Source organism: Helobdella robusta (genome assembly GCF_000326865.2).
Source record: "Helobdella robusta unplaced genomic scaffold HELROscaffold_86, whole genome shotgun sequence".
Lineage (NCBI taxonomy): Eukaryota > Metazoa > Annelida > Clitellata > Rhynchobdellida > Glossiphoniidae > Helobdella > Helobdella robusta.
In genome coordinates, this window is record NW_008705495.1 from 325268 (window position 1) to 348598 (window position 23331).

The following is a 23331-nucleotide window of genomic DNA, read 5'->3' on the forward strand; positions in this document are numbered from 1 at the left end:
GCAATTGATTATGATCATGAAATAATATTTATGCAACTGATTATCATTACAAAATGATTATGCAACTGAAGGTCGATCCCACCAAAATCACAACAAACGCTACGTCGACAGCCACTCCGACAGCCACTCACCACAGACGCATCGTCGTGTCCAGGACACACAATCTCATCCATCTCCCCTCTACTCAGTGACAGGGCGTACAGAATATTAGGATTTGAAATGGCTGGATCGATAATTGGGGTACCGCTGGCGTCAGAAGCATTTGTAGCAGCGGCTACACTACCAGAAGCATCAGAAGCATTTCTACTTGCCACTGAATTACCAACAGCATTATTCTCGCTAGTAGTAGCAGTACCAACAAAAGGATTGTTGATTTCAGTTCGGCTATCTTTAGTAGAGGTAAAAATAGGATTATCCGCTTTGCAGTCAGAAGAAGCTACCTTACTATGATTAGAAGTAGTAATACTATCGGCGAAATGTTTATCCCCATCGCGACAATATCTGGTGACGTCATCATCGTCGTCGTCATCGTCGATGAAAGGGTTGTTGTTTTTATTCTTGAGAGACGTGAGGCTGGACGAAGTTGCAGACCGCCTGCCACCGTTGAGGAGTCTGCTGGCGACAATCTTGTCAGAGAGCGTGTCCATTTTGTCCGGGTTTCTAAACCCCTTAGTGACAAAATTCACAGCAGCTGCAGTAGTAGCAGTACTAGATTTAGTAGTAGTAGTCGTAGCGGCAGTAGCAGTACTAGATTTAGTAGTAGTAGTGGTGACAGCAGCAGAAGTAGTAGCATCAAGTTTAGTAAAAGAAGTATTAGAAGTACTAGAGAAGTTAGCATTCTCTGTAGGGTAAACACGGCCAGCCCTGTCAACAGAACCAACCGATGAGCGGGCAGCACCAAACATTGCAGTATCAACATCACTTACCTTCCCTAACTTACTAACACCCCCACCACCACCACCACCACCGTTGCTTCTACCACTACCCACTGCTACACTACCCCTTGGAATAACGATATTATCAGTAGCAGTAGCATCATTATTTATAGCAGAAGCAGTAGTAGTAGCAACAATAGCTGCAGTAGTAGCAGCGGTAGTAGTGGTTGCAGTTGGTGCTTCTTCTTCCGGTAGAGGCTCGAAGACAACTGAGTTCTGCCTAGACATCTTCTGACTTTCTGGTCGATTCGGTGTGGAGAACTTTGAGCCCCATGACGAGAGGCTGAGCGAGCAGGGTGATATGATCTGTCTGTGCCCTGAGTCTGTGGGGTCGTTGTTGATTGGTTGGTTGGTTGGTTGATTGATTGGCTGATTGATTGCATGATTGATTGATCGGTTGGATGGCTGGTTGATTGGATGATTGTTGGTTGGTTGGTTGATTGGATGATTAGTTGGTTGGTTGATTGGATGATTAGTTGGTTGGTTGATTGAATGATTGTTGGTTGGTTGATTGGATGATTGATTGATCGGTTGGATGGCTGGTTGATTGGATGATTGTTGGTTGGTTGGTTGATTGGATGATTAGTTGGTTGGTTAATTGGATGATTGATTGACTGACGGATTGTTTGAGTTTTTAATTGATACATTAATTAGCGAACTACAAATAATTGCATGAATGATTTTTTTTACTATAGCTTACATTTCCGTGAATATCACTATCATCACTACTCTTATCATCATTACCATCATCATCATCACTACTCTTATAAATAACCATCATCACCATCATCATCATCATCATCATCACCATCACCATAATCATCATCATCATCCTAACCTCTCTTAGGTTCGGGCCACTTGAGGCTGGCAGATGTAGTGAGAGACGCAAGTTGCAGTGGTGGTAGGTTCCACTTGTTAAGAACAGTTGAGTTGCAAGACAGATTGAAATGGTACTTTGAAAGACCTAGGTGCACGCGAGTGTGCGTTTGCGTGAGTGTGTGCGTTCATGTATGTGTGTGTGTATGCTTGCATGGTTAATGATTAAAGTTGTATATGAGTGTGTGTGTGCTGTCTGTGTATACAACTGTGTGTTTGTATGTCCGTGAGATAAAGGTTTTGTGTGTGTGCGTCAACATGCTGATTACATGAGTTCAAACCATCAAAGTTCGAAATTTACATTAAGAGATTTTAATGAACAAATAATCAGTAATTATTCAACTACATTAACAGTAGATCACTAATTATTCGCACGTTAAGAGCTTGATGACCGGTCAGCTGATTGGTCATCGGCAGTTTTAGGTCGCCTTTTTAATGACCAATCGCGCAATGACCTGATTCGAATGCAGTGCATGACAAAACTTCGAAACCCAATTTGGTAACTGCTAACATATGCAAACATATGCAATAATATGCTAATTCAATAACACGCTAGTTCGTTAATATGTTAATTAATTAATTCTTAAAAACAGCCTACTGGTGATAGAGTGCATCATGAATGCAGTGGCTTCCTTGTCCAGTATGAACGCAGTAGAGGAGTAATGTTTATTCAAATTGGAAGTGTCAGACAGGATGGAGTGCATGTAGCCCTCCAGGCTCATCTCATTCAGTGACATGCGAAGCCACGCCTATTTTATGTTAATTAGGTGATCAGGTTGTAATCATGTTAATCAAGTGATCAGGTTGTAATTATGTTAATCAGGTGGTCAGATTGTAATTATGTTAATTAGATGGTCAGATTGAAATTATGTTAATTAGGTGGTGAAGTCTACAGGGAAATTAAAAATTCTTCAAAAATGTAGAAATGTAATGGTTATATTAATTTGAGAACAAAATAGTTTCCAAGTGAAAAGCATTTGAAAATAAAATAATAATATTAAACAATCCATTTTCATCATCTTCATTATCATCGTCATCATTATCATCATCCTCTTCTTCTTCTTCATCGCCATCATCATCACCATCACCATTATCATCATCATGATTAACTCACTCTACATCTTCCAATGTCACTGGTGATCTGTTTGAAGCCTTTGATCTGATCGATGGAGGACTTGTGCAAGTACGACTTCAAAAGACTCCAAAAACTCTAAATGTTCATCGGTAATAATAACAATTTAAATTAACTTTTAAATTGGTTATTTTTAATTATAAGTGTTGTTATAGATAATTCAAATTAACAAGCATTCAACCAGCTCACCTATGAAAAGAACCTCAAACATATCAACCAACATACCAGCCAGCCAACAAACAAGCCAACCAATATACCAGCCAACCAACAAACCAACCAACCATTCAACAAACCAACCAACTAACCAAACAACCAAATAACCCAACAAACCAACAAGCTGACAAACCAACCAACCAACTAACCAAACAACCAACAACTAAATAACCCAACAAACCAACAAGCTGACAAACCAACCAACCAACCAGCCAACCAACCAACCAACCAACCAACCAACTAACCAACCAACCAACCTGACTGTTAGTGATATTACTGCTCGAGTTTTTCATCTTATGTAGAAAGATAGCTTCAATACACCAGCACAAAGCATTTGAAGATTCTTTACTGAGATATTTTAGTATAAAATCATTTATTCTCTTACATATTACTAAAATTAAATGTTAAAATCAATTTATCAATTGAATTAAGTATTACATGCCATTAATTGTAATATTAAAATAAATACGACAATATTATAATTTATTATAATTATATATTATAGAGAAAAAAGAAGAAAAAGAAAAAGGGGAAAAGAGGTAGAAGAAAAAGAAAAAAGATACTGTTATTGAGAGAGAGAGAGAGAGGAGATAGAGAGACAGAGAGAGAATGAGATGAAGAAAATTAATACTTTTCAATAGGAATGTCAAAGTCATAATTTTCTGCATGAAAGACTTTAAGAGCTGCCTTGAAGTACTCGGATATCTTCAGTTTCTCTTTCTGCATTTTGATTGGTCGTTGTCTGCTGTCCTGTGCCAACGTTTGAAAGGGACTCGAGACAAAAACTAGAGCTAGACTAGACTAGACTAAACTAGACTAATAATAAATAAATAATCTATTTTATGTTGTTGTGTGTTTGTTGCTGATTGTTGTTTGTTTATTGAGTCACTTTTAGTTTTAGTAAGTAGTTCAATTCAACCAACAGAACAGTTTTAACATAACCAGAATGATTATTAACAGTTAATTTTCTGTTTTCAAATAAAAGTAAACATATCCTTTTTTGTGATGTTGTTGAGTTGTTTGAGTCTTTTGTTTTATTTATAAAATTGCCTATCCGAAAAAAATAAATCCAATATTATAAATAAATAAATAATAATTTTTATATTATAATTTTAATTAAAACTATTACAATTTATTTTATATATTAAAAAAAATCAAAATTCAAATCAAATCAATCAATGAAACATTGTCTGTTTTAAAGACGGAGAAATAAAAATAAAAAGCCACCGAAACTGCTGAAACTGTTCTATCGAAGTTTTATTTTAATTTCATTTTTTACGAAATAATTTTTTAAACTTTGAGATAAAATTCTTTCAATCTGTCAACTCTATTGTTTTGCTTTTTTTATTTACCAAATCCAGAACGGAATCACATGCTTCGTTACCAAAAGTTAATCGGCGTTACAAATGTCATTGAAATAAATTAATTAAAGCGCCTAATTAACAAAATAACGATCGATGACCAGTCCAAAGTTGCTCAACGAAGGCAGAAATGTTTGAACATGATTATTCAAAAATATTATTCATGTTTTAATGTGATTTACATGAATTATTTATATGTTTAATCATTAAATGGATGGACAAGACATATGGTCAATTATTGAACAGTGTAACCTGACTCGAAACGCTGATCTGGAAGCGATTGTGTCATCATAAGGCGGATTTCATTGAGTATAGTTGAGGTTCCTTGCAGAAATTATAATAAAAAATATGACGTCAAAGCCACCGAGTTAGCTCAGTCGGTAGAAGTACCATCTACCATGTTACGTGCTGAATGAATGAATGGGTGAATGAATGAATGAACGAATGAACAAGTGAACGGACCGAATGAATGAATTTAAATGATAAAAAAACAAGGCTAGCTGCTTATAACTTTTTAAATTTTGACAAATATTCTGACGTTCTCTCTATTGTAAGTATTACGTTTTAGTTTATCACTTAGTTGCATTTATTTGTTTGTATTTGATTTATAATTTATTTGAATAAATGATATCATTTTTAAATTATTTGTTAAAGGTATGTTGCGCTAAAAATGGAAAATGTATACAAAAACAAAATTCAACAAATGGACGTCTATCAATTTTCTGAAGGTTCTTGTAATTGTTTTTCTGTTTGTTCAGTTTGGTCTGCTTGAACATCTGATTCCGTGTCGTCTGACCTTTCAAAGAAGTTGAGCTTGTAGACGGAAATGTGAGGCTCATTGAGGTAGCTGACGTACAGCTTGTTATCTTTTGTTATTTGTAACTTTTTCGGAACAAATTTAGTTTTTATCTCAGATAAAAAGTTTAAATTACCATCAAAAACAAAAATAATTTTCTCCAGGCGGTTGCTAATTACGTAAATGTTGTCATATGAATCTAAAGACAAATAAGCCGTTGTTGAATTTGCAGAGTATCCAGAAGTTTTGAATGAACGTTGGTACAGCGATGTTTGTTGCTCTAGTCTATTTAAAATTTTAATATTTTCCCATCTAACAGATATCTGATTTTTTCCTTTGCAAAATAGGTTCAAGCCATCTTGAGTAGCAACCACGTATTTTCCACCATAGAGTTTGACAACATGCAAAATGTTCCCAAATATGTTCGAGCCTTCAATCTTGATTCCATTCAAATTTTTATTCTCCAGTTCAAAAATATCTGCGTTTCGAGCTGCAATTATAGTGTCACCGCTCAAAGAAAAACAAGAAATATTTTCGATTTTTCTGAATTCCGGGTGTTTCAGGCTCAACATATCGATAGAATTTACTTTGAATTCAGTGGCGTTCAGTGAACCGAATGAGAAGACACCAGTGGCGTTTTTAGTGATGTAAAAGTAAAATTTATTCCCATGAACTAAAATGTCTGCCAGGTTTTCCAGTCCTTTGTAAGTTTTGTTTACGGAATCTTCATCCGGGCCATAAACATTTCTAATGATAAAATTTTCTCCCACACAAAAATGAAGTTTGTAATCGGAGATGGCAAAACATGTCACCACAGAGCCGCAGTCGATCTCGTCGACCAAGGATGCGAAATCCTTCTTTACACCTTTCAAAATTATATATCGTATTTTAAAACATCTCTTAAAAATTTCTCAGAAGTAACTACACGCACGATTTAGGCATCGCATGTTATATGCGGGTATCTTGTGGTATTCGAACCCAGTCAGTGAGGACTAAAGAACCAGACGCCCTAACCATTACACCACCCTGCTGCATATTAAATTGCTCATTAATTTATTAAAAAATTATTCATAAGATTTAATAAACCTTTTTTTTTTGTTAACTAACTAAAAATTATAAGTGGTTTTAAGATATACCTATACTTGAAATTGAATTTTGAAAAATTTGTCGCAAAGACGCCAGGTTCAATTCCATCTGCGGGTGATTGACGCGATGAATTATTAAGTCAAGTTCTTCAGTCAACTTTATATCCATTTCCTCAGCTTCATTCTCCGTCAAAAACTTCAAATCATTCTTCTTAGTTTGATAATCCGTCAGCGCTCTTTGGAGCTTCGCTTTATCCTCGCTGTACGACGTCAAATTTGAAAGGAGTTTGTCATTTACAAATTTATCTATTTCTTCGTTGAAATATTTTTTAATTTCTTCAACAATATCTCTCGCGTTTTTTACGTAGTGATTTAAGCTTTCAATCTTGTCATCTACAACTTTTATTTCCGCTTGTGTTGATGATATAAGCTCATCTAAAATGTTTTTATTCTTCAGAACTTTTTGAGATGCTAGCGAAACTTCGTGCGTGTTGTGGTTAGAAACAAGACAGGATGGGCATATTGGCTTTTGGCATGGTTTACAGATGAAATGCACTTGGCTATTATGGACAACGCACATATAATATTCCTGCCCATTTTTGTTTACAACCGACATGTCTCCCTTTGTGATAAATATTTTTGAATGTGATAATAATAAAAATGTAATTTTTATTAATTTTAAAATCAAAAATTATTTTTAAACTGTTTCATTTGTGATGTTAGTTAGTTAGTTAGTAAGATATTACAACTAAATTTGCGACAAGTGTTGATTACAAATTTTAAAATTATCGATTAAATATTTTAGAGACTAACCTAAAAACTTAAATTTAAAAATGTATTAACAATATAAGTATTAATTAAATTGTATGAATAAGGTTTTGATGAAGTTTAGGCAAGTTTTTGTTATAAAACAGAGTTTCCACTTGTTATTAAATCAAAAACGAAACAATCTAGAAGCGAGTTATCATGGGAAAACCTGTTTCTTACCTAATACAGGTGCATAAGAAATGCGTAAGACAGTTTTGATATTGTAAATTCAGGTTAGTTGAAATCGCTTATAAGATATTCAATTATCTATATCACGAAATTAAGTTATATTATTGATAAAAATTTTTTATTAAGAAGGCAAAAATGTGGTAAACAGTAAGCAGAGAGTACAAATATGTTTGTGGTTTATTTCGTTTTTGATTATATAATATTTTGTAGAAATTATTTCTTTTACAACACAAACATGAAAATTAAGTTTTTTAGGGCCGATTAATTTTTCTGATAGTAATTTTTGTTTTAAAATATTTTAATTGTCATTTTATGTCATTTTTCTCAAAAGACTACTTAAATATGGCTGGTTATTATTGACTGTTATTTTTAAATACATCAAACTGTTATTTTTAAAAACAGCGATAAATTATCGTTTAATATGCTACAAAATTTGAAAATTATTATTTACATTCACGGGAAAATGTCAATTTATCTGAAAGTCTTTCAATCTTTAACTGTTTCTTTTTCTTTTTGTTCAGTTTGGTCTACTTGAACATCTGATTCCATGTTGTCGGACCTTTTAAAGAAGTTGAGTTTATAGATGGAAATGTGAGGTTCATTGACGTAGCTGACGTACAGCGTGTTATCTCTTGTTATTTGTAACTTTTTCGGAACAAATTCAGTTGTTATATTAGCTAAAAAGTTAAATTTTGGGTCAATTACAAGAATATTTTCTTCAATATGATTGCTAATTACATAGATGTTGTCATATGAATCTAGAGACAAAAAGGCTGTTGATGTCATATTTCTGGAGTATGCATACATTCTTGCTGAATGATTATGCTGTGAGTCTAGCAGATCCTGTCCATTTAACTTTTTAATAGCATCCCATGTCATAAATATATCCCATAATTTTATTCTGCAAAATCTTTCCAAGCCAGTTTGAGTAGCAATCAAGTAATTTTCATTCCGAAATTTGACAACACTCAAAATGTACTCATCATTGTGTAATGTAAATTCACCTTTGTTTGATTTACTCAACCTCTTTTGATATAACTTCTTTTGATATAAATCCAAAGTTGAAGTTTGAATACGAATTAATTTCAAACTTTCAGTCTCTAGATCTAAAACATTAATTTGACGAGCTGCAATTATGGTATCACCGCTCAATGAAAAACAAGAAATATTTTCAACTTTTTTAAATTCCGGGTATCTCAGGGTCAACACATCGGTAGCGCCTTTAGAGAGGTAAAAGTAAAATTTATTTCCATAAACTAAAATGTCTGCCAGGTTTTCCAGTCCTTTGTAAGTTTTTTCTACGATACCTTCATCGGGTCTGAAAACATTTACAATCAGAAGTTTGTCCTCGGTGCAGATATGAATCTTGTGATCGGAGATGGCGAAACACGTCACCAGAGAACCGCAGGAGATCTCGTCGACCAAGGATGCGAAATCTTCTTTTAAACCTTGGAAAATTAATTATTTGTATTTTTTATTAAATCTCTTTCAATCATTCCTAAAAAGCAAAAAAGTTCTTATTCTTGACTCTTAAAAAGCAGATATAATTTAAAAATTTGTGCTACATTATTTAAATTCATAATTAATTTGTGGTTGACATATATATACCTGTGATTATAATGGAATTTCGTAGAATATTTCGAAAAGACGCCAAGTTTGATTCCATCTGCTGGTAATTTACGTGAAGTACATTCCGCTCAAATTTCCCTATCAACTGTATATCCATATCTCTAGCTTCATTCTCTACCAAAAACTTCATGTTGCGTCTCTTAAGTTTACAATCCATATATATATTTTTAAGTTTGGTTCTGTCATTGCGGAGTGATGTTAAACTTTTATGAATTTCGTCATTCTCAAATTTTTCCATTTCTCGAGAATAATATGCTTGCATCTCTTCAAATGCACGATTCGCATTTGCTGTATAGGGCATCAATCTTTCAATATTCTCATCAACGTTCTTTATTTCCGTTTCTGCTAATTGAGCATAATTGTCTAAAAACGTTTTGTTCTTATCAATTACATCAGATACTAACATTACTTCGTGCGTGTTGTGTTGATAAACATGGCAGTACTGACAAATGGGCTGCCGACATGGTTTGCAAATATACAGCACTTCCATAAAGTGGTCGAGGCAATTGTAACGTAAGTGTCCCTGATTATTATCGAAAATCTCCATTCCCCTATCTAATAGACATAATGAATAAATTTTAGTAAAAATATCGATTGAATATTTTTTTAACAATTGTTTCCTAATTTTACCGCTGAGTGCAGACTTTAAATATTAAAATAGTTTAATAACCTTCTAAGAAATTATCACACTGACCTCAAAATTCAATAATATTGAGCGTTATTTAAGTTGCAACAAAAAATTTCTAATGTTGTTTAGACTGCTTTTATCTAAAAAAAACTCAGTTTTTAATTTTAAGTAAGGCTGTAGTGAATTAAAACCAAAACACATTCTTGGGAACGTGTTACATAAAATATCCACCTCTCAACCAAACACAGGTGCTAAAGAAACGTGGAAATTTCATTCAAAGAAAATTTGTAATCTTTGAGTTACTGAGTTTGAAGAATTGAAGTCGCTTTTTTGTGCTATTTAGCTTAAATAAATTTATATTTTAAAAGCGAGTTAAATCATTTATGTAAAAAATTCACATTAGTTTGTCATACAATATTTAAACTCTATTCCAAATATTATACGATATGTTGGTTGAATAATTTACGATTTTTATTACAATATATTCTGATCAACCTGTGCTAAAATTCTTTTTACAAAATTCTCGTAACATATCAAATATTCTTCGTCGGTGAATTTACTCTTAATATAAGGTAAACTGAAATCCGTATGTTTGATGATTCTTTTAATTATAACGCTAAATTTGCTATTGTTGGTTCTCCTTTGTTACTGCAGAATCTGACCCATCGCTCAAATAATTCACCGTGAAGAGTTAACAAATTAAGAAACAAATTTACTAATTAAAAATGATATGAATAAAATTTTAGAAATCGGTGCTACGATTATACTTAGGGTAATATAAAATACTCCATTAAAAACGCATTAGAATGTCGTGATTTGTGATCCAGTTGAAAGATTTAAAAAGAAACAGTTTCTGTCTTCCTTTAAATCTTTTTATGTTGATTTCGATTATTTTTCGATGGTTTCGGGAAAAGATTTGAATCAATTTTACAATTTTTATTTTTTTAAGATCAATACCAAATGACCTAAATGTTTTCGCAAATAGAATGAAATCACAAAAAATAAAATTGATGAATGTATAATTATTTCCACGTAGAGGAATTATCAGTCTTCAGGAAGTGTTAGCACACATATCCTGGCCACACTATCTTCATTCTCGTCGATTTCATGCACGTAAAAGTAAAACATTTCTATTTTACCTGCAACCCCAGTCGGACAATACGGGCATAACGTTTTTTGCTGGAACCAGGTTTCCAATCATTTCACATGGAAGACGTGGCGAAAATGCAAATGGTGCACAAATGACCCTTCCTTTAAATCCTCACCACAGATATAACGTTCCTCAAACTCAAATTTATTTCTGATAAAGGGATATATATATATATATTGATGTCGTTCCGACGCAAATGAACGACAATCAGTATTTTCAACGACACCTTTCTTGGAAACCCGACTTGGGACGAACACGGTCGTGTTTGGCCTCTTTGGAAGACCTTTTCTCATGTTGGCGAGATAGAAGTTCTGCTGTTCCATCATTATGTTTTAGAGCCGCTCAGTTGTTAACGATTCCAAATATATTGCTAACTGATGATTATCATCCAACAGCGATGTGTCGTTGTGACTCCGTGAAAGCAGGCTCCCAAGTTTCTCAAATTTTTCGTCTAACAAAGCATATTTGTTTTTATTCTCCTCAACAAACTTTTGATATATGTCGAATTTTTCTTTTTTAGATTCTTCTTTAAATGTTTCCACGTATCTATCGACGAACAATTTCACACACTTTTTATTTCTTTTTTTTTACCAACTGTGCTCCCGTTTTAATGTACATCGTCTTAATGGAATTAATTAATTAATCCATTAATCAATTAATTAATTAATTAATCCATCGATCAAACAGTTGAGTGAGCAAATTTCAAAATCACGAATCGCATGAATCGTTGCGATTTCATAGTTTAAAAGATTGGACAATGACAACGAACTCCGTTTACTGTTTTATTTATATATATGTATATTATTATATTCCTTTATTTGAAAATACAATGCATGCACACATGCATGCACACATATACACACAAAACTCACACGATACATACAGCACATTTGTAAACATAATTAACCATGGTTCTTTAGTAATGGTTGGTAATAAACTCAGTTTATTCATTCATTCATTCATTCATTAGTCCATTCCATCTATCGATCATTTCAACAATCAGTCAGTCAGTCAACCATTTCATTGAAACATTTTAAAATTATTTCATCCATTCATAATTCCAATTTCTCCATCCAACTCCCTATTTAATTTATCCATCACACTATTTGATTCATCCATAATTCTATTTCATTCATTCATCACTTCGTGCCCCTCTTCATCTTTCTCTCCATCTTTTTGGCCTTCTTCTCGTCAACTTCCGGAGCCTCAGCGAAGAACCAGGGCGCCAAAATATTGACCCACAGAAGGTAGAATGCTCGACCAGGTATCTGATGGACGGATGGATGGATGAATAAATTGATAGATGGATAGATGTATGGATGGATAGATGAATAGATGTATGGATGGATAGATGAATAAACAATAAGATAAACTGGTTGATAGGTACTTGAATGAAAAGATGGATGAACGAATTGATAGATTAATGGAAAGATAGACAAATGAATGACATGATGGATGAATGAATTGATATAGTGATGGATAGATGCGTGAATGGATGGAAAATAAGGATAACAAAACGAAACGAACCACAAAGATCAGTAGCCAGAAGTAATTTGATATGAGGGAGGCCAGTTGCAACCCACCAGTGAAGAGTATGAGGTCTTTCAAGTGCCTGTTTGTGTGGTGTTCATGTTTTGGTTGGTTGGTTGGTTGGATGGGTTGGCGGCTGTCTGATTAATTGTAGATAGTCCTAACTGCCTGAACTTAAATCGAAAATAATCGACCGATCGTTCATTCATTCATTCATTCAATTGTTCGTTCAGTCATTGTTTCATTTTAACATTCGTTCATTCATTCATTCACTCATCGCTTCACTCATACATTCGTTCATTCGAAACGAAACTAAATTTTAATTTCTTCATTAAATTAAAAATTAATAATAAGGAGCTGGTTGGCCATAGTAGAACATTATGATGCTATTGTTAAATTCAAAGGGCCTAAAGTGGCAGATCTAGGAGGGGGCCAAAAGGGACAGTGCCCCCTTCCCTGTTGTTGTGATAAAAGATAGTAAAAGTTTTTTAAATTCATTCATCCATTCGTCAACCACTCAATAAATCAACCAACCATTCAGTTGATCACTAAATTGATTAACCAATTAATTAATTCATTCACTCATTCAACCAATCAACCAGCCAACCAATCAACCAGCCAATCAATCAATCACCCTCCCCACACCAACTCAGCCATGCCCTCCTTCATATTGAGGTCCACCCCGGAATCCGCGATGGCTCCCTCCTGCGTGTAGGTGGGCCTGGAGATGACCTGCATGCCCCGGTACGAGCCGTACATGATGCCCAAGGCTAGCACTGAGATGAACTGTTTGTTGTGTGGGCGGCAGACCAAAGATGGTGATGGTGATTGTGATGATGATACTAAAAATGATGATGATGAATGGTGAGGAAAATGATGATGATGATGATGAAGATGATGTTGATAGTGATGATGAAAAAAATGTTGATAGTGATGATGATGGATGATGGTGAAAAAGCAACCAATCAACCAATTAGCCAACCAACAAACCAGCCAACCAACCAACCAGCCAACCAACCAGCCAACCAACCAGCCAACCAACCAACCAACCAACCATCCAGCCAGCCAACCAACCAACCATATAGAAGATGGTGAATGAGTTCCAAAAGAACAAACATGTAAGGACTAAATAGACTGCCTGTGATGAAAGTTATTACCATTATAAATAACATTTATTAGTATCGTATATTACATAATAATAACAATAATAATAGTAAAATAATAATAATAAGTCAAAATATGAGCTGCAAAGTTGAATATGTAATTGATAAAAATTGATTTGTAAAGAATGAAATTACATCAAATCAAATCATTAACATTACTTTAATCATGTTATCATTTTAGTGTATCATCACTCACTCATTATCATATAAATTAGTATTGTTAATTGTATAAAGATACAATAATCATTATTCATTGACTACTAGATTGTTAATATTCATTATAAACATTTATTATTAATTATTATTAATTGTTAACATACATTAGTACTTAAAACAATCCTTGAGTATAAGTGTAATGTTTCCTTGTTCTCTTCAACTATTTGCCTCTGTCCTTTAGTCGCCTGCTTCCCCTTGGTCTGATTTTTGATTGGATGGTTGGTTAGTTGGTTGATTGGTATGTTGATTAATTGAATGGTTTGCTGATTGGTTGTTGGATTTGTTGGTTTATATATAAATAAAAATAAATGTTAAAATTATATTTTTTTAAATATACATTTTTTTTAAATAATTAACCAAATTATAATAAACATTAAAATTAATTAACATTAACATTATGATTACTATAACTATAGGACTATACTAAACAACTATACTATACTATAGGTATATAATTATACATACATATAAATAATAATAATATAGATAGAAGAATAGATCATCATTATGATTATAGATTCTAGAAGAGTAAATCAACAAAGTTACCAATAAGTAAAGTAACCTAACTTGACTTACACAACTGAATTGAAGTCCTAATTTTAAAAAATATATACAATAATATACATATACATATATATATATATATATATATATATAAATTATATATATTAAAAAATAAAAACTATAAATTTAAAAAAAAATAAAAAAAAGCAACCGTCATTTTACGAAAATAGCTATGATCGTCAAGTTCGAATCTAATTGAAAATTAAAATCTCAATTAAATATATCAATTATAATTAAATAAATTTAACTTAATTACTTTTAACAATTAAATTATTTTATTTTAAAATTTTTTTCAATGTAAATTTATTTATTTATAAAATGTAGAGCCTAAAAGCAAACCTAAGTAATAAAAATACAATTCACCACGTGCATTTCATGACACAGTATTAAACAAAATGTAACATTGTTTTATAATTATTATTATATTTCAATTTTATTATTTATTCAGTTAAATATATGATTTCATTATATTTCTTATATTATATTTCCTACATGAATGATTATATAATATTTTATTATATGTATATACATATATTTATACCATTACCACATCTATTATATTTGCATATTAATTTATAAAAATATATATAAATTATAATTGATAAATTTTTATTAATCATATATTTTATATATTTATGTTATTTCAACCTTGATAAATAACAATTAAAAAATGCTTATACTTACGACATTTTCATCAAAATACGATCTAAATTAATTTAAACACTAATCAACCAAATGTAGGTATTTTTTCCAACAGATTATAAAATGTGATATATCTTTTGTTCAATTATCATTATCAAACGATTTTGTCAACTATGATTCAGCTAAGACGCATTCAAATATTTCAAGTATATTGTACTAATTGTATAAGAACCTAAAAAAATTATACGTGTTTAAAATCTATATCTCAATTGTAAACGAATTTATCAAAGTTTTCAACTAATACACATACACTTCTAGAATAGTTTAACGCATACCCTATATAAACTTTGTAATACAACCGTCAGTTGTTACTTTTGTCTACAAACTTATTTATAGCTGCGGACAAATTAAAAAACCATGAACACAGCTGTTTGGTGACCAGGTTCGAACGCAGAGAAATCCCCAGAAACCTAATTTTCTGATTTGATCGGAAGCTTGTAAGCACTGCATCAAATATCTTCATTTGACTGTTTCGAGTTTTGTCTTCTTCAACACAGATAATGTAAGATACTTTAAAATTTAATAATAGTTTATTAAACTGAATAAACCTTTGTAGTTAGTGACTTGGTTGTTTATTAATGTCTATACCAAGAATGTGTGTGTGTGTGTACGTGTGCGGTGTGCGTACGTGTGTGTGTATGTATTTATAACACCCACACCAACATAAATATAATGAATGTATGAACGAACAACAAATTACTATTTTAAAACACGTTAATTTATATAGGAATAATATAAAAGAACACATTAAATCTCCATCATTTCATTTTTTTGGCTATGAATTTCTTAAAATCAAGTATTAACTCACATAAACTTTCATTGATTCAGACAAAAAGTAAATAAAATTAATAATATCACCAATATTTAAAACCATTATTTATATAAAATTAAAGCAGCTATAATAATAATAACACAGGGTGGCCCAAAGAAAGGTTTAGAGATATCACGTAACTTAAAAAACCTCCATTGGATATAAAACTTCATTCACCGTTATCCCAAACCGTAAAATTCCTTCTGGGCCAGCCTACATGATAGATGATAAGAAGAACGATGAATGATATTTTAATCAGTATGAAATTCAAGCAAAAACAACAAAGACGTATTTGTATGGAAAGCTGGCTGATCGATTGTATGACAAGTTGGCTGATTGACTGTATGGCAAGTTGGCTGATTGACTGTATGGCAAGTTGACTGATTGATTGTATGGCAAGATGACAAATTGATTGTATGGCAATTGACTGATTGATTGATTACAGTACTATAGACAGCAAACAAAAATAAAGTGAAATACACCAGCCATTGTACATATACCTTGATAGCTGAGTAATAAACAACAAAAGTATCATAATAATGAAATAATATAGAGACAACGATAAAGATTTAATAAATATAGTGAACACATGGTATTAGCATACAAATGTTAAGAAAAATAGATACACACATAGACACATTGATAGATACAGACACACACGCACACGCACGCAACGAATTGAAAAGAACGTAGCTGAATAATCGGTGGGTTGAGATGCTGAATTAATAAACATACATAAATCCATGGTCACAAATGTGTAGGTATAGATATGCATGTCTGTCTATCTATCTCTCTATGTCTGTCTATCTATCTCTCTATGTCTGTCTATCTATCTATCTACCTACTTACCTACCTACCTATCTATCTATCTATCTATCTATCTATCTATCTATCTATCTATCTATCTATCTATCTATCTATCTATCTATCTGTCTGTCTGTCTGTCTCTATCTATCTATCTATCTATCTATCTATCTAACTGTCTGTCTTTCTAATTATATCTGTCAGTGCGTGTGTGCGTGCGTGCATGAATGACTATCAATAACTCATTTATGACTTGTCCATATGCGAAAATTACAACATTAATTTAAGATGGATGTTGAAGAATCATGGCAAGAAATGAGATTTGGAATGTTTGACTGAAAATTTGAATGAATTAACGAATGCATGGATGAATGAACGCATGAAAAATTAAACTTGATTTAATAAAATTCATGAATGAATGAACAAAAGAATTATTGAAGAAAAATGAATGGAAGAATGAACGAATAAACAAAAATAAATGAAATTAACTGGATAGAAATCTATTACGAGGGCAGGATAGAGACTAGGAATGAATGAGCGTAAATGAAAAAACGAATGAATCAAATATGAATGAAAAAACGAATGAATAAATAATAATGACAAAATGAATGAATGAATTAGCCAACTAATTAATAAACAAATGAATGAATGAATGAACAAACAAGCGAAGGAATGAATGCAAAAATGACTAAACAAACGTAAGAATGATTGAATAAACGAACGACTGAACGAAGGAATGAACATTAATAAGTGCCCGTATGTGAAACATTTCAACACGGAACTCTAAAGACCAATGGAAAATGTTACTAATGACAACCTTACGTACCAGCACAGCGTATCGCGATAATCTGGTGATGTGAATTAACCTGATGTAACCAGTGTAATGTATAATGATGTGTTTAATGTCTTCTCGTGTCATGTTCGGCGCATTTAATGTAATTTTAATGTAACGTAATGCATTTATGGTCATTTCTGTCGATATGTTGTAATGTAAATGTGATTGATGTCACGTGTATAGAAGCAGCTTCATTATGTTAACTCAGCCAATTTTAAGGTGATTTGGCCGTATATAATTGAATAATGCGTAATAATAATGATAATCATAGTAAAAAAAAAATAATAGCAATAAAAATATCAATAATAGTAATAATAATTGACTACGTAGGTATATTTTTTCGCCAGGTTACTCAAACTAACTACCAAATAAATCCTAAATTTAAAAGTGACCTTACGAACCCAAAGTGATTTACGCCTGATGAAAAGTGTCTAAAGTCATTTTAAGGTGATTTAATGTTATTTTTGTGTCATTTAAAGTTGGTGAGCTGGTCTTTCTCTTCCGTCAGTGGCTAATCACTCTTCAGACTGTTTCTGAGAACATCATTCAATGAATCCTCCGCCAACTTCTTGCCTGCGATGAATCGTTCATAAATCAAGTAGTTGGTCGTTAATGTTAAATGATGTTAAACAGTGAAATATAGACATTAAACATATAAACTACAAAATCAATCAAATCAATCTTCGTTTTGCATCCAGAGTCCCGGTTCCCCGAGGTAGGACGTATATAAACTACAAAACGCAAACATAAACCTCTTCAATTCAGAGCACATTTAACTTTTAAAAAAAAAATAATCAATGTCACCTCTATGTGTTTAACTAATTGACCAATTAACTAATAAAATAATTAATCATTTCATATATTTAAGCAGGTAAATAAGAGATTTAGTAATCAATACAATTAAATGGAGGACTAAAAGGATTATAAAACTCCACCACACGTAAACCACGCCCTCACGACTCTGACCTTCATCTACAAGTGACCTGCCAATGTCAGTGGCCTGTTGGACACCGGATTCGATTGTGGCTCGGTGTTTCAGGAAGAACTTGCGGACGATGTTCGAGTAAATAAAGATTGAGCCATTGTATGGCTCGGGAAGCATGCAGTAGATGAGAAAGACGCACTGATGCAGAGGAATGATGTTGATGTGATGGTGTTAGAAATGGTGTGACAGTTTAAAGCAATGATTACATACATAAAATAAGTGACATTGATAACGTGATTACACTGATGTAATGAAGAGACGATGTTCTTTTAATGTGATGGTTATTGGTAAGGGTATGGTAATTTAAACTGACGATTTACAAATAAAAAGGTTGATGAAGTGACAATCACATGAGAAAAAAATATAGAGGAATGACCTTGAGAAACCAATACAGTGGTATCCAAAAGAGGAGAAGGTCGGCAAAGTACTCGCAGAGTAGGAACAGACTGTAAACTACCCAGTAGATTAGCCATTTCGTATCGTCGTCCTTATCCTTCGACTCGATCGCTTTGATCCTGAAGAATTAGTTAGCAAGTCAGTATAAAAGTATAAATAGTGAATTATGTGGAATTATATAGATAGATAGATAGACAGACAGACAGACAGGCAGAAAGATAGATAAATAGACAGACAGATATATACATATAGATATATACATATATATAGATACTTGTATAATAAAATGTATAGATATAATAAATAAGCAAAACAAATAAACATAAGTACAAAACATACAAATAAAGTATGAGTGAATGATTGAATGAAATCTAGAAAAAAAAATAATTACGATTTGTAGGCTGGATATGCAAATCCAATCAGATTGCATAGGAATGATGAGCCATATCCAATCATAAGATACAAACCAATCAAGATACCGAGACCTGCATATCATTTATTTAATTATACTATAGAGATATCGTTCATTAGATTATAGAGATATCATTTATTTAATAATAGAGATAAATCACAAAAGCCATTTTACAAGAGAGTTATATTAAACTATTAAAGATATCTATAGATAGATCTATCAAGATAAAATCTCTCTATCTATCTATATCTGTCTGTCTGTCTCCCTAATAGAACTTTATCATAATTAACATGGTCATTATGAATTTCCTTATATATATTTATCATTACAAATTGTCATTGACTTGGAGAGCCAATCATTTTAATATAAATTATAAAATGTTTAAATTTTCACAGGAACAAAGAAAGAGTGAAAGAGTGGCTAGATTTCATAAACGGTCCTTTTTCTGGATTTTATTAAATAAAAAAATACTCATAACAGGCACCCTATTTGCCACTAAAAACATTGAAAGTTAAACTAATTAAAAATTAAAAACATAAACCACAATTGCTACAATCTGAATTACAAACAAAAATGAAAAAACAGTTCCAATGCTCTACAATTGAATTTATTTAATATTTAAATTTTAAAAATTGAATTAAAAATGGCGACCGAGAACAATGTTGACGCGATCGAGTCCAGTTGAGAGTTCCGCCCTGGCCAAAAGATCTGTCAGAAAATTCTTCTCGCTCAATTTTTTTCTCAAACTTTCTCTCAACACCTCATACTGACTTTTGCTGCTGCTACTGGAGTTGGATGAGGCCGAACTTTGCGACATTTTGATTAATGTGGAGTTTAATTTAATTTAATTATTTAAAAAAGAGGTTTTAGTGTGAAAATAGTTTAAATGTGTAATTAACTCGCGTTTTAAATTTAAATCGTCTTTGAAAAAATAAGACAAGCAGCCGAACCACTGAGTGATAATAGAAAATATCTGGGACGATAGAATTGAATTTTGAAAAGGGATGTGCTGGGAAATTTGAAAAATTTTCACTCATGAAGTATCTTCCATATAATTAGAATAAATATAACGGCCTTCGCTCATTTTTGACGGTTCAACAAGGAGCTTACTTCCGGAGGGAAATTGGAGGGTAATTTTTTATCGCCCAAGTCAAAAGTTACGATCGTGTATTTACTAATTTCGGAATATTGCTTTTATTTAAAATTTCAAAATGTTTTAAAAGGTACTAGATGCTGTTTTAGGATAGACATTGCTGTATGACGGTTAGGTATCTTTTGCATTTTAAATAAAAAAAATTTTTTGTGAACCACCAACAACTCCTTAACTCATTAAAAAAATTAACTGTAACATCACTAAACGACGACTAATTAGTAATTAAATTACTAAACTTTAATAATTAAGCTAAAACTAAACTCTACTGATTCTAATTACTAATTGAAATAAATAACAGATAACACTAACGAACATTAACAGATTAGATTACTAGAAACTACCAACCACTACAGTTAACGACTAACAGCACTTGTTCCTAAGATCCTAAATTCTATTGCTTGATTGGTTTTAAAATTTTTATTTACAATGCTTAGGTCTGGGAATAAAAAATATACTAAATTAAATAAATATATTAAACAACTTATCAATTAATTTTATAAAATAAACAATTTTGTAATTTGTTTAATTCAAGCTTCAAACTCCCCAAGCTAACTTGCAATTCAATTAAAATTTATTAATTATGAGTGATTCAAACTAAATTTTTTTTTATTTAATTTAATGTGTTACAAAATATTCCTCATTCTTAAATTGTAGTACATGTTGTTATTAAATTTATTAAAGATAATGTGTGATTCCAGTGGTTCATCAATCCATGACTTGTTAGATCATGATCATTCAGTTTTAAAGAATCCCCATCACCGTAACCAATGAGGTTTGTAAAAATTGTACTTTTAATTTATTATATTTTATGCACTTAGAATGTTGTGTTATTAATTATTATCATTAATTTATTAAATGCTGTGCATACCTATGACAAGTAAATAAAATGATTAAGCATAGAAATAGCCACAATCAAATTAATTTATATAGGCATGAGTATAATTTGGATAATAATAATTAAAAATATCGGTATCATTGAAAATGGATAGTCATAAATAAAAAATAAATCATAAAATGCTAAAAATAATAGTTCCAAGTAAGAATTTGCCTACATCTTTTTTTCATTCTTATATTATAATAAATGTTTGTTATCAAATATATCAAGGATTGATTTCTCAATCCATGACTAGATTGAATGTCATGATCCTACAGTTCCAGAGGATCCCCATCACCATTAGTCAATAAGGTTTGTAGAAATCACCCCAGGCATACCATCAATGTTTTGTAACCACCTTTTAATGTAGTGTTAATAAAATGACATTGAAAATAGTTATTTAAAACAATCTTATTAAAATTATTGAACAGATATGACAAGATTACTTTCTTAATGTCCTAGTGTGAGGAAGATGTAAGCCATTTGTCCAAAGATAATCATATTCCTTATGCCCATACAAATGCAGTGTCAACGCGAATGATTTTTGATCAGAGTCATATGTTCTAATTTTTTTAAACTTTTCCAAAAATTTTTCTGTTAATTTTTTTGTTACATTAAATACTTGATGTGTATTTCATATAAAAACTTGATTATGCCAATTTAGTTAACTTGTTAAGCATTAATATAAAATTGACTCTACTTGTAATGGTGATTGGTATGATGATGATGATGATCCCAGTCCTAAGCAGGGTTTATTATTCACAATGTCATTATACCCTTTCTAAGTTTTAATAAAATACATGGAATATTGGTGAATGCATTTTATATTTTTTGTATAGATAAGAATGTTGCAATGTACAATGATGATGTGAATTGCTTCCTTGTGCAACTGATGACATAAATATAACTAACTTGAAAACATGGGAATGCTTTCTTCAGCATTACCTTCCTTTCTCCACCATAACCCTTATAATCTTTATTACAGAAATGGTCACTGCATATTCTTGCATTTTTTGATGGAAGCCATTTGAAATCATTTATTTCCTGTCTGATGCATTTAATCCAATCGTTTTGCATTTTTACATTTTGAGGAAATCTGAAATTTTATAAACTGTTACAGAAACTTGTGCATTTCTTAAGTATTGCTTTTAATAATAAAATTATAAATTATAATAGTCTATAAAATAAAATATATGTAATTGTAAAACAAAATAGTTCTATTCAATGAGTATAGGGATATTGTTACATTTATTTTAGTGTGAAGTTAATTTGAAAATAAACCTGTGAAAAGATGCATCAGAAATTTTCTCATTTCTATTTATTATTAATGCAATTTTTAAATGCAACAGGTAGGCATGTTTGTGTATAGCTACGAAAATGAAAATTTACTTAAAAACTAAATTATTGATTATTTAAATTTAAACATTGATTGAAAGAGTTTATACTAATTATATGGTATGGGCAATTCGTTGCGAAATCGTTGGAGGAAATGGTGTCAACAGTAGTTATTTTACTGCATGGTAGTTAATCAGCCGGTATAAGGGTTATATTCAATTCCTATCAAATAAATTTGACAAAATATACACAGACAGAACTAAATAAAGAAATAGACATGTAGTTATAATACATTTATAATGTTGTATTTACACATTCAAATTGTACAATTGTGTTATGGTGTAGTCTCAAATTATTTTAAATTCTCTCAGAAAATTTTAAACGTTTTACTACACTATATATACTAGTTATTTTTATCAACAATTTAAAAATTTTATCAATAATTAAAAAAAAATTTCAAATTGATTTCATTGCGATATTACTAATGATTTTTGTGACCTGACTGATTAAAAAGCATCAAAGAAAGTTAAAATAGGATGGAGAATTTGTTATATTGGGATATTCGTTTAAAAAGCGAGCAAAATTTTAATATAAAAGCGCTTATAAATCTATGCATATTGGCTCAGCTTGGCTTGGCTCGGCTTGGAATCGGATGTTAAGCAAGGTGTGGTCTTAAACTATTTTGAATTCTCCCCGAAAAATTTGAACTGCGTGCGTACATATATAGTAATGGCTACTGTTGTTTTTTTT

The 23331-nt window shown here is 31.5% G+C and overlaps 4 protein-coding genes across 4 annotated transcripts; all 4 read right to left on the reverse strand.

Moving 5' to 3' along the window:
* Positions 1–5231: 5231 nt before the first annotated feature.
* Positions 5232–7014, reverse strand: HELRODRAFT_182439 (hypothetical protein; the record flags this gene model as incomplete). Its single annotated transcript, XM_009032700.1, has 2 exons — positions 5232–6178; positions 6450–7014. The coding sequence occupies 2 exons, from the start codon at positions 7012–7014 to the stop codon at positions 5232–5234; spliced, it is 1512 nt and encodes a 503-aa protein (XP_009030948.1).
* Positions 7015–7880: 866 nt separating this feature from the next.
* Positions 7881–9570, reverse strand: HELRODRAFT_182440 (hypothetical protein; the record flags this gene model as incomplete). Its single annotated transcript, XM_009032701.1, has 2 exons — positions 7881–8842; positions 9003–9570. The coding sequence occupies 2 exons, from the start codon at positions 9568–9570 to the stop codon at positions 7881–7883; spliced, it is 1530 nt and encodes a 509-aa protein (XP_009030949.1).
* A 2005-nt stretch (positions 9571–11575) lies between these two features.
* On the reverse strand, positions 11576–14607 carry HELRODRAFT_155421 (hypothetical protein). Its single transcript, XM_009032702.1, is given in 9 exon segments — positions 11576–11680; positions 11692–11745; positions 11747–12069; positions 12329–12413; positions 12981–13117; positions 13410–13469; positions 13815–13910; positions 14426–14466; positions 14531–14607. The coding sequence occupies 6 exon segments, from the start codon at positions 14429–14431 to the stop codon at positions 11941–11943; spliced, it is 513 nt and encodes a 170-aa protein (XP_009030950.1). The 5' UTR covers positions 14432–14466; positions 14531–14607; the 3' UTR covers positions 11576–11680; positions 11692–11745; positions 11747–11940.
* An 880-nt stretch (positions 14608–15487) lies between these two features.
* On the reverse strand, positions 15488–20159 carry HELRODRAFT_186199 (hypothetical protein). Its single transcript, XM_009032703.1, has 7 exons — positions 19871–20159; positions 19199–19292; positions 18788–18926; positions 18393–18549; positions 16681–17999; positions 16444–16602; positions 15488–15902 (listed from the first exon to the last, which is right to left on the reverse strand). The coding sequence occupies exons 1-5, from the start codon at positions 20034–20036 to the stop codon at positions 17938–17940; spliced, it is 618 nt and encodes a 205-aa protein (XP_009030951.1). The 5' UTR covers positions 20037–20159; the 3' UTR covers positions 15488–15902; positions 16444–16602; positions 16681–17937.
* Positions 20160–23331: the final 3172 nt, after the last annotated feature.

Excerpts from the sequence above, each read along its gene's own strand:
- HELRODRAFT_155421 (XM_009032702.1), bottom strand. Across the intron at positions 12,414-12,980 it reads ATGAAGGAGGGCATGGCTGA|GCACTTGAAAGACCTCATAC; the intron begins GTTGGTGTGGGG and ends CCACACAAACAG. Across the intron at positions 12,070-12,328 it reads TCTGGCTACTGATCTTTGTG|ATACCTGGTCGAGCATTCTA; the intron begins GTTCGTTTCGTT and ends TCCGTCCATCAG.
- HELRODRAFT_186199 (XM_009032703.1), bottom strand. The coding sequence starts at position 20,036 with ATGTCGCAAAGTTCGGCCTCATCCAACTCCAGTAGCAGCAGCAAAAGT. Across the intron at positions 18,927-19,198 it reads GCATATCCAGCCTACAAATC|GATCAAAGCGATCGAGTCGA; the intron begins GTAATTATTTTT and ends CTAATTCTTCAG. Across the intron at positions 18,550-18,787 it reads CACTGTATTGGTTTCTCAAG|TGCGTCTTTCTCATCTACTG; the intron begins GTCATTCCTCTA and ends CCTCTGCATCAG.